The sequence below is a fragment of the Equus asinus genome, chromosome 6 (genome assembly GCF_041296235.1).
Source record: "Equus asinus isolate D_3611 breed Donkey chromosome 6, EquAss-T2T_v2, whole genome shotgun sequence".
NCBI classification, from domain to species: Eukaryota; Metazoa; Chordata; class Mammalia; order Perissodactyla; family Equidae; genus Equus; species Equus asinus.
The window spans coordinates 49,408,224-49,420,651 of record NC_091795.1 but is presented as its reverse complement, the minus strand read 5'-3'; the positions used below and the strand labels follow the sequence as shown (position 1 = coordinate 49,420,651).

The window sequence follows — 12,428 nt, the reverse complement described above, 5'->3', positions numbered from 1 at the left end:
AATAAGTATTGATTAAAACAAAAAGCACTTAAAAAAAACAGCATTAATTCTTACCAACTCCAGAGGTTATTGATTCTGCATCAATGTCACTAGCTTTTTTTCTTGCCACTTCAGCTAGTGCCAATTCACCCTTATCTAGTGCAAGGTAATGGATGTCCTTTGGAAATAAAGGGAAAAAAAAGATTAATCCCAAATGAATCTTGGTCAAGTTACAAAGGAGATTTTAAAAGAAAGAACTTATTGTTCAGATTACAAAACAGACATGGCTGATGAATATTCTTTTTTGTACTTTAATTTTCTCAGTTTTCTTTTCTACTACAAGCAAATTTTCTTGAATTGCAGACCATAGCTGTAACTAATGGCAATTATTTAAATAAATTATTTTAAGTCTTTAGGGGAAAAAGACAAGTTTTTAAATGAAATGTTTGACATAGTTTTGTCAGGGAATAAAAGCTTTAATTGATATTTTCATTGGTGAGATTTTAATATCTGAGAAAGCTTCTTCAAAATTCAACTGTATATTATGCTAAGCATTTTACAAGGAATACTACTGCACAAATTTGTTTATTTATGGGTCTGGCACATATTACTTTATTAGTATTACTATTAGTATTATTTTGAACTCATTCAGTTAACAAGTAATCAGTGTCTACTAATTGCCAAGCACTGTTCTGGAGTATAAAGATCAATTACAATACCATGTCTCAAGAAGCTTTGAGCCAAATGGGCAGACACACCGTTGTAAACAACAGTTAAGAGCATTAACAATGTGATAGGTTTTATGGCAGATATTTACAGAGTGCTGTGGAGCCTAAGAGGAGGAACTGATCCTGATCTGAGTCTTGAAAGGTAAATAAGACTTATACTAGGAAGGAAAAATGGAGAAAAGGTGACAGAGAATGAATGATATCTGGTGCATATATGTAGAGAAGCTTGAAAAAACACAATTCTGTCACACAATGGCAGGTCTTTCAATATAGAAGGAATGTAGGATGTGTGGCAGAAAGCAGTGGAAATAATACTAAACAGGTAGAGCCATTAAAAAGGACTTAGAACTCTTTTTGGTACATAGAATGATTGTTAGAATAGAAATTTTATTGCAATAAAAATGGACAAAGGGATATAAACAGCCAGTTTACAATTAAGAAATACAAGTGGCTTATAATCGTGAAAACATATTTTACTTTATTAATATTCAAATAAGTGCAAGTTGAAAAAATGTAATTTCAGATTGGATAAGTTTTTTAAAGTTAACAATACTTACTGGTTGCAAAGTTTGGGGGGAAACAGGCACTTAAACTTACTGGGAGCATGAGACTTTATGAAGCAGGGTGCAGTAAACTATGGAGTATGTGTCAAAGTAGCCTGCCTTTTGTATAGTCCTTGAGTTAAGAATGGTGTTTACATTTTTAAATGGTTAGAAGAACTGTGCTCTTATTTAACTCTGAATGGCTTTGGAATTCATTTATGATGAAGACTTGAAAATGTTTCAACATAAAACTACAAGGCATAACAGTACCTATATGTGAAACTTAATACTGTGATAAAGTCATTTCAATGAAAACTAACACTGACTTACAAGTAATGTCAGGCTGTGTCATACACTTCCTGCACTGTCAAAATTTTTTTTTAAAAGGTGAGATCTCCTACACAAATTGCCAGCAATGTATTTTCCAATTTCAATCAACAGCAGTATTTTTCAAACTTGATCCAAGTGCAAAGGAAATTTTCACATTCCAAAGTCTATTTAACTGTGCAATTGAGGAACTCTAATTGGAAGTGATTAATTTGCAATGTAATGACATGCTAAAAGGCATTCTAGTCTTTTAGCTAATAGAATTCTAAAAATGCCTTCTAATTGGTGAGTATGCTCAATTAAAACCATATGCTCATGGATTTATATCAACATTTGGCAGTACCTATCTATGAGGAAAGATATTTGCAAAGGTGAAATATGTAAAATTTCATCTTGATCAGCATTAACAGATGAACATTTGTAATAGGTTTTGATAAGAACACCAACTCCAACCCAATTAAGTGAAATGTTATCCCCCCAAAATAATTCTATTATTCACATTTGTAGATCTGTATTATGAAAATTGGACTCAATTATTATATTTTTAATTTCATCAATAAAGATTTCTGAAATTTGTTTTCTCTCTTGTTATATACAAGTCCCTATATAATAACCTCAATTTTGCCTCTTGGCCCACAAGCCTGTAATATTTGCTATCTGGCAGAAAAAGTTTGCTGATTCCATATTTTAACAATATATCAGGATTTAAAATTTGCATGTATATAGTTTAAGGAAATAATATGACAATGTATGTCCAAGATTGGTGATGACAGCATTACTTATAATTGCTAACAAGTCCTTGACTGCTATTAAAGTTATACTAGCCTTATAAAATAAGTTAGGTGGCAGGTGGCTGTGTCACGCAATGGATAGTGCGCCTAAAATAAGTAAGGTGGCTTTTTTTTCTATTTTCTCTTCTCTGGCACAATTTGTATATGATTCTTCACTGAAAATAAGCAAAAGATGTGTAATACATTTGAGAAGAAATTACCAACCATTTCTGAGTGACATAAGTGAACACCTGATTAAGATACAGACATATACCTGCTTACGGCTAGAAAGACTATGCATCATAAAGCTATCAATTCTGACCCCAGTAATCTGTAAAACTCAGTGGAATTCCAAGCAAAATCCCTTTCAGGCTTTTCATGGAACTTGACAAGTTGATCTTAAAATTCATATGTCAAAGCAAATAGTTAAGAATCTCCAAGCTTTATTCTAGTTAACATTAAGACCATTTAACACTGGTACACAGGCATATAAACCAAAGAAAAAAAGAAACACACCCATACAAATATGGTTTTCTTTGTGAGATACTAATGTTAGTACGTTATGTTTAACAGTGATATAAGTATTGGCTATAAAATCTATGCTCCACAAGTTATTTCTGGAACATTATCTCTCTCTTATTCTTCCTTAATTCTGTGATTTTTCCTCTTTACTTTTTGATATAGGGAACTGTCATTAATTTGAAAACATTAAGCCTTAACAGTTCTTAAGTTGATATTATATCTATACCATGAATGTTTGCATTCTTAAACTTTCTGTTTGGAAACACTATACAGTCTATTTACTTGCTGATAGACTTGTGGGCCTCCTAACTGAATGTGGTCTTTAGCAAAATGCAGTAGAGAGTAGATCTCTGTAACTGCATGTCCCTCAGTTTGCAGAGTCCATCAATCTTTAGCGTCTGATGCAAGACATATCTAGTATCTATATCACTTCCCAATTGGCTGTTGTCTGCCTTCATCTACTTTTAACTTTTAGATAGTCTTAGTGTTGAAATTTAGTTTAAATGTTGGATGTATACAATTAAAGATGTTCATATGCTTCTGGGAAATGGTCATATTCTAAATGAGTCAAGAAAATAAAAGCCACTTGGTTTTATATTTCATTTTCATGTCTTCTACCTGATTAGGGCAACACATACAAAAATAAAGGACATGTAGTAAAGCTGTTTGAGACTGACTAAGGCAAAGGTACTGTTAAATCATACTACAATAAAGACATTCCAAGAGGCCCCTACCAGGGTAGTCATGCCCTTTCACTCATCCTGATTTCAAATTTAATCAATAGCTATTAATCAAAAATTATTCCATAAATATGGAATGTTTATTATGTGCCAGATGCAGAGGTGAATTTACCAAAGCTAATAAACTTAAACTTCATTGCCTCTTAGTTATACATGTTCTTTCCAGTACCTAATTTTGTATTTGAAATTTTAAATTCTTGTTCTTAAATTGTATAAGCTTCAAGCCTTATAAAACATGGATCTACCCTTGGTACCCAGCCATCAAGGTTCTCACATACTAGTGGACTGCATTGCCACATGCTTAGTTGTTTAGAATCATGTCTGAGGGGCCAGCCTGGTGGTGTAGTGATTAAGTTCAAGCACTCCTCTTCTGTGGCCTGGGGCTCGTGGGTTTGGATCCCGACCATGGACCTATACACTGCTTATAAAGCCATGCTGTGGCAGCATCCCACCCACAAAAAGTAGAGGAAGATGGCACAGATGTTAGCTCAGGGACAATCTTCCTCAGCAAAAGAAAAGAAAAGAAAAGGAAGCATGTCTGGGAGGCACAAGGAGACATTGTAAGTTGTACAGTCCTTTTTTGTTTTGTTGGTCTCTTTGTGGAGACTTTCTGTATAAGATTAAAATGGCATATAGCAAATCTAAATGGGCAACATAGATGGCAATAGTTTTTAAAAGTATCATATTGATAAATCCTAACTTTTATTGCCACCCAACCAGGGTTACCTAATTGGTGGATGGTTTTATTATAAACGTCTTACTAATCTGGAAGCAAGTTTTCAGAAAAATAGAAGAATGAACCACTTACTTTCTGTCATTCTCAATGACAATATTATCATTTACCATTTGCCAAATTGACTTATATTAGTATCATCTTTTAGCACTATTAAGTGAAGTTGACCTCCACTGAACAAAAGATGACACTGATAGCCTTTGGCCATGAACCAGGTTTAAAAATTTAAACATATTCTGTCTGTTATCATCTGAGACCTAAAATAAAAAAACTTGCTGTTCTTGAGTTCTCATTACCTTTCACAAATGACTTTTGAATGTACTACTGGAATGAATATGCAAATTTACAACAAAAATTATTTGAAGATAAAAAAAATCTTGAATATATTTTCATCTATAAATCATATTTTGGATCAGACATTGAAAGATAACTATTATACCATATTAATATTTTAACTTTTTCTAATTTTTGTAATGTTTCTGGGGATTGATAGGTTTGATATAGATATAGAAACACTTACAAAGGCATGCAATAGCTTATACATATTTAAGATTACCATGTTCTAGCCCTCCTTGCTGTAATATTTTACTTAATTCAAAGCAATTGATAATAGAAAATTAAATTAATAATCTACAGCTTTACAAGTTTCTAAGACTTGTCCAAATTGCTTTGAAAACATTCAAGTTCATGCTGCTTGGGGCCAGCCTGGTGGCACAGCAGTTAAGTGCGCACATTCCGCTTCAGTGGCCCATGGTTCGCTGGTTCGGATCCTGGGTGCAGACACGGCACCACTTGGCAAGCCATGCTGTGGTAGGTGTCCCACATGTAAAGTGGAGGAAGATGGGCACAGATGTTAGTTCAGGGACAGTCTTCCTCAGCAAAAAGAGGAGGATTGGCAGCAGATGTTAGCTCAGGCCTGATCTTCCTCAAAAAAAAAAAAAAAAATTCAAGTTCATGTTGTTCTATTTCAGCTAAAGATAAAATGTTGATATAATTCTTTTTCTACTTATTTAAAAATAACATTTCATAGGGGCTGGCCCCGTGGCCGAGTGGTTAAGTTCGCGCGCTCCGCTGCAGGCGGCCCAGTGTTTCGTTAGTTCGAATCCTGGGCGCGGACATGGCACTGCTCATCAGACCACGCTGAGGCAGTGTCCCACATGCCACAACTAGAAGAACCCACAACGAAGAATACACAACTATGTACCAGGGGGCTTTGGAGAGAAAAAGGAAAAAATAAAATCTTTAAAAAAAAAAATAAAATAACATTTCATAGGACAAATCTGACCAATAAGAAGTTTTAAGGAGTAGGAATAAAATACTGTTTCTGATAATGTGTTAATATTTAAGAAGTTTCATATTTTGTAGATTTGAGGAAAAAGTAACTTTCAAGATAAGGAAGTATATTAAATAATTTATCTCATAGTTATATTGATTTAAATATAAATTTTACTAGTCAGTTCTTGCTTTCATAATCTTCCTCCTTCTTTTGTTTTTGCTGAGGAAGATTGGCCCTAAGCTAACATCTCTTGCAAATCTTCCTCTTTGTGGTTGAGGAAGACTGTCACTGAGCTAAGGTCTGTGCTAATCTTCCTCTATTTTGTATGTGGGATACCACCACAGCATGGCCTGATGAACAGTCCATAGGTCCATGCCCAGGGTCTGAACCTGCAAAACCCAGGCTGCTGAAGCAGAGCACGTGAACTTAACCACAGTGCCACCAGGCTGCCCCTTCATAATCTTTCTTAAATAGTCAGAGCAAAGAATAATTATTTTAAATGTTAAAATAGAGATCTCATCAAGATGGCAGCGTAAACAGACTCTGAACTCATCTCCTCCCACAAACACAATCAGGTTACAACTATTTTTGGAAAAATTACCTGGGATAGAAAACTGAAAACTGGATAAAAAGAACCCCCCACAACAAGGGACAGTCCTGACTAAGGCAGAAGAGGCAGAAATTCCTGCTGGAGAGAAAAAAAAGCCACCTTCAGGAGCAGCAGAGTTTCTCAGCTGGCCAGGTGGGAGCCACCCTAAGGTATGCAGCCCTCCCAGGAGTGAGGTCTGGAGTGGGGCTGATACTGCTCTAAGCATCCTGCAGACTCAGCACAACTAAGATGGGGTCTTACTGTCTGGCTTTGCTGGCTATTAACTGCAGTGGGGATACTCCCAGAAAAGCTATCAGACAAAAGCCGAAAAGACCCAGGTCTTAAAGGGCCCACGCACAAACTCACCCATCTCAGCAACCTAAAATCACCAGAGAGAAGGCTGACAGTCCTTTGGTGAAAAGAGACGCACCTGGTGGGCTCTGGGTGCATCTCAGTGAGAGGAGGGATCTCTCTGGAGACTGAGACATTGATGGGGGCCATTGTTCTGACCTGGTCCCAGCATGCTGACACAGACCCCGTGGATGCCATTGAGGTTCTTCCTCTGGCATGTTAGCCCAGGGGTCTGCCACACCCACTGGAGCACAGATTTCATTCAGTTCAGCCAGGGCAGGCAGCACCCACTAGGGACCAGCCCTGCCCAACAGCAAGCCCTTAGGCTACTTGTTGGCCTGCATTGACTGGGTGGCTTGATCCTCTACAGGTAGGTGAGTGTGTCTGCCTCTGTGGGGCATGGCCTGTGTGAGGACCAGGTGAATTGTGGGGGCCTCTGCAGTGGGGCATTAGGGTATGCTCCAGGGGGTTGGGAAGTGTGCATGGACCAGGACTGTGTTGACGGTGTATGTGGTCCTGTGGCGGGGTGAGGCTTAGCAGCAGCAGAAAACCTGTGCTTCATAAATAGCCATAAGAAGGATCAACCCCACTTTCCAAAGCCTGAAACAATTGAGTGCTCCTATGCCTAGGGCCAGCCCCACTCAGCTATACTCCTAAGAGAACTGACAACAACCTTGTAGGCCTGAGGCTTATCTCAACTGTAAACCCCTGAGCTTAGCAACCACCTACACTGGGTACCTACCCAATTAACAGGAAAACTGCAACAGGAGTATGCTGTTAGACATTGTAGCCAACGGTGCTGAGGCTCCCCAAACTGGATTTACAAATAGCTGGCCAGGGAGGGAAAGACAGGATTCCCTGGGTACCTGCATTAAGAGCAACCCTGCCACAGCACAAGGGCACAAGTAGCCCACAAAGGGGTCACTCCTGGATCATTTGGACCGGTGATGAGGGGAAAGCACACTGCTGGGCCTCAAAAGGCATCTCTTACATAAGGCCACTTCTCCAACATCAGGAGATATAGCCGACTCACCTAATACATAGAAATAAGCACAGAGAAAGAGGCATAATGAGGAGACAAAGGAATATATTCCAAGCAGAGGAACAGGACAAAACCCCAGAAAAAGGACTAAATGAAACAGAAATAAATGAGCTACCTGACAAAGAGTTCAAACAGAAACTCATAAGGATGCTCACAGATATTGGGAGAAGAAGCAATCAAAAATGAAGAGTGTAATACTGGAAATGAAAAATTCATTAGAGGGACTCAATAGCAGAGTAGAGGATACAGAAGAATGGATCAGTGAACTAGATGAAAGACTAGAGGAAATCACCCAAGCTGAACAGAAAAAAGAAAAAATAATTAGACAAATGAGAACAGTCTAAGGAAACTCTGGGACAATATCAAGCACACTAACATTCATATTATAGGTGTCCCAGAAGGAGAAGAGAGAGACAAAGGGGCAGAAAATTTATTTGAAGAAATAATGGCTGAAAATTTTCCTAACTTAAGGAAGGAAACAGACAACCAAGTACAGGAAGCACAGAGAGCTCTAAACAAGGTAAGCCCAAAGAGGGCCACACCAAGACACATTATAATTAAAATGTCCAAAATTAAAGATAAAGAGAGAATCCTAAAAGTAGCAAGAGAAAGGCAACAAGTGACTTACAAAGGAAAGCCCATAAGGCTATCAGCGGCCTTCTCAGCCAAAACCCTACAGGTGATAAGAGAATGGCATGACGTATGTAAAGTGCTAAAAGGAAAACATCTACAGCCAAGAACACTCTATCCATCAAGGTTGTCATTCAGAATGGGAGGAGAGATAAAGAGCTTCCCAGACAAGCAAAAATTAAAAGAGTTTATCACCAAGAAACCAGTTCTACAAGAAATGCTGAAGGGACTTATTTAAGTGGGAAAGCGATGACCACAAATAGGGATTAAAAAATTATCAAAAAAAAAAAAAAAAAGCACCCCAATAAACCAGGCAATAAAATCACTGGTAAAGGTAGCAGGTCAACCACCTATGAAGGTAATATGAAGGTTAAAAGATAAAAGTACTAAAATTACTTATTTCAATGATAAGAGGGTAATGGATAGATACACAAGAGATTAGATATGATTTCAAAACATAAAATGTGGGAGGAGGGGAGTGAAAAAGTAGAACTTTGAGAACGAGGTCAAGCTAAAGTCTACCAACTCAATATAGACCATTAGATACATAGAATATTATTTAGGATCCTCATGGTAATCACAAATCAGAAACCTATAATAAGTAAGCAAATAAGTAAGACAAAAGAAATGAAACATATTACTAAAGAAAGCCATCAAACTATAAGGGAAGAGAGCAAGAGAAAAAGAAAGGAACAAAGAACTACTAAAACACCCAGAAAAGCAAAAGTAACAAAATGGCAATAAATACATATTTATCAAAAGCAACTTTAAATATCAATGGACTAAATGCTCCAATGAAAAGGCATAGAGTGGCCAATTGGATAAAAAAAACAAGACCTATATATATGCTGCATACAAGAGACACACTTCAGACCTAAGGACATTCACAAACTGAAAGTAAAAGGATGGAAAAAGATATTCCATGCAAATGGCAAAGAAAAGAAAGCGGGGGTAGCAATACTTATATCAGACAAAATAGACTTTAAAATGGTGTTGGGAAAACTGGACAGCCACATGCAGAAGAATGAAAGTAGACCATTATCTTACACCATGCAGAAAAATCAACTCAAAATGGATTAAAGACTTGAATGTAAGACCTGAAACCATGAAACTGCTAGAAGAAAACAGAGGCAGTAAGCTCTTTGACATCAGTCTTAGCAGCATATTTTCAAGTACCATGCCTGACTGGGCAAGGGGAACAAAAGAAAACATGAACACATGGGACTACGTCAAACTAAAAAGCTTCTGCACAGCAAAGGAAACCATCAACAAAATGAAAAGACAACCTAACAATTGGGAGAAGATATTTGCAAACCATATATCAGATAAGGGGTTAATATCCAAATTATACAAAGAACTCATACATCTCAACAACAAAAAAACCCAACATCCCAATTAAAAAATGGGCAAAAGATCTGAACAGAGATTTCTCCAAAGAAGATATACAGATGGCAAACAGGCATGTGAAAAGATGTTCAACATCATTAGCTATCAGGGAAATGCAAATCAAACTACAATGAGGTATCACCTCACTCTGGTCAGAATGGCCATAATTAACAAGACAGGAAACAACAAGTGTTGGAGAGGATGTGGAGAGAAGGGAACCCTCGTACACTGCTGGTGGGAGTGCATACTGGTGCAGCCACTAGGGAAAGCAGTATGGAGAATCCTCAGAAAATTAACAATACATCTACCATATGATCCAGCTATCCCACTACTGGGTATTTATCTAAAGAACTTGGAAACGCAAAGGCATAACGATACATGCACCCCTATGTTCACTGCAGCATTATTCACCGTAGCCAAGACTTGGAAGCAACCTAGGTGCCCATCAAGGGACGAATGGATAAAGAAGATGTGGTATATACACATAATGGAATACTACTCAGCCATAAGAAATGATGAAATCCAGCCATTTGTGACAACATGGATGGACCTTGAGGGTATTATGTGAAATGAAATAAGTCAGAAGGAGGAAGTCAAATACCGTATGATCTCACTCATAAGTAGAAGATAAAAACAACGACAAACAAACACATAGCAATGGAGATTGGATTGGTGGTTACCACAGGGGAAGGGGGAGGGAGGGCAAAAGAGATGATTAGGCTCACATGTGAGGTTATGGAGTATAATTAGTTCTTGGGTGGTGAACATGATGTAATCTACAAAGAATTTGAAATATATTATGATGTACATCTGAAAGCTATAATGTTATAATCCAATGTTACTGAAATAGAAAAAATTTTTTAATAAAAAATAAAAGATGGCATAAAGATAAAAAATAATGTTAAAATATGTGAAAGAATTTAAATTTTATTATCAAATGAATTTACTTGGAATGGCACATATTTTCATGTTAGAATAAGTTTTTGGAAATCATATGTTTTTGAAGTTTTCATAGAACTCAAAACCTACTGCTTCCTTTCAGGAGTTTTATTTTTGACTTATTTGAATCTTCTCTTTAGGGCTACTGGACCTTTTAGATTCATTTACCTAGTTTGTAATTTTTAGCCATTTGTATTTTTTCTAGAAAGTTATTCATGTCCACTAAGTACTCATATCTATTCCACTGTTGTATATATTATCATAATTTTAAAAAGCCTTCTGATCTTTCTATATACTGCTATAGAGTGATCTCCAGGATATGTTGCATTAAAAAAAATCAAGTTACCAAACAATGTGTTTAGTATACTACTAAAACAGGGGTTTTATTTAAAAAACAGGGGCATAGATGAATATATATGCATATTTAGTTATATATGTTTTCTATAAATGAAGGGTAAATCAACAGTGACAACCTCAAGGGGAAGGAAAGGAGAACAATATGAAGAAAACAGAGATTGAAGCTAGACCTCACTGAATAATGAATTTAGTATATCAAATTGGTGGCATAACTATGTGAAAATAGTTTTTTCAAGTCACTTTAAAATATAGACGTGTTTATCCCTCACAGGATATCCTGAAGAACAAAGGAATTGCAAAGAAATTTCAGAATGTTTTCATAATTATAACTAGTAGGAATAATATTTGTGAAAATATTCTGAAGCCATTTTCTATAAATGTTGTATAACACAGGTCAACAAGATACAGTCTGTGAACCAAATTCAACCTAAGACTAGTTTTTGTAAATAAAGTTTTATTAAAACAGCCACATTCATTTGTTTACATTCTGCCTATATCTGCTTTCAAGCTACAATGGGAGAGCTGAATAGTTGTGACAGAGACTTTGTGGCCTGCAAAGTCTAAAATATTTACTATCTGGCCATTTACAAAAAAAAATGTGCCTACCTTTGTTTAGCTCTTTGCCCTAAAAAACAATGACAAACTTAGTAGAAATAAGCCCTCTGTCTCCAGTCTGTGAACTATAGTGACAATATGCCATTAAAAGAAATCAGAATTACTTGGAGAAATGTTTGATTCCAGGTTGGGGGTGTACCTTGTCATACAAGGCAAGGAAGCTATCAGTACTGCTGGGGTCATCCCAAAAGGACTCATAAGCTGACTTGGAGGAGTTTCCATGGCTAAAGATGAGTGCAAAAATATTACCACCTGTATACTCTTTTAACGAATAGAACAAAATCTAGCACTCAACAACATGAAATTCATGAAATCCAGCTTCCAATAAAGGTATATGAGATATGAAAAAATATTAAGGAAACATGACCCTAACCAGGAGAAAAACTGGTCACTTGAAACAGACCCAAGAAATGACAGAGATAATGGAATCGGCAGAAAAGAATTTTAAAACAAATATACACGCACACACATATATACATACATACCTACACATATATACAAACATACACACAAAGACTTAAAGAAAAACATGAACATAATGACAACAGAATTGGAAGATATAAAAAAAGAACCAAATGGAACTAGAAATTTAAAATACACTATCTGGGGGCCAGCCCTGTGGCCAAGTGGTTAAGTTCACACGCTCTGCTTCAGCGGCCCAGGGTTTCGCCAGTTCGAATCCTGGGCGCGGACATGGCACTGCTCGTCAGCCATGCTGAGGCAGCATCCCACATGCCACAACTAGAAGGACCCACAACTAAAAAGACACAACTATGTACCAGGTGGCTTTGGGAGAAAAAGGAAAAATAAAATCTTTAAAAAAAAATAAATACACTATCTGAAATGAAAAATTCACTGGAAAGGACTACAAGCAAATTGACACTGAAGAATAAAAGATGAGT

General features: G+C 36.7%; 1 protein-coding gene across 17 annotated transcripts in view; it reads right to left on the bottom strand.

Annotated features, from left to right (window-relative positions):
• Positions 1-12,428, bottom strand: part of WDPCP (WD repeat containing planar cell polarity effector) — a 390,746-nt gene that overhangs the window by 129,525 nt on the left and 248,793 nt on the right. For all 17 annotated transcript variants that reach the window (XR_006529211.2, XM_044772549.2, XM_070512039.1 and 14 more), the window contains one exon: positions 55-157. Coding sequence is in view for 16 of the 17 variants with exons in the window: in XM_044772549.2 (XP_044628484.1) it covers positions 55-157 (103 nt within the window). In the remaining variant the exon portion in view is untranslated. The remainder of the gene's footprint in view (positions 1-54; positions 158-12,428) is intronic.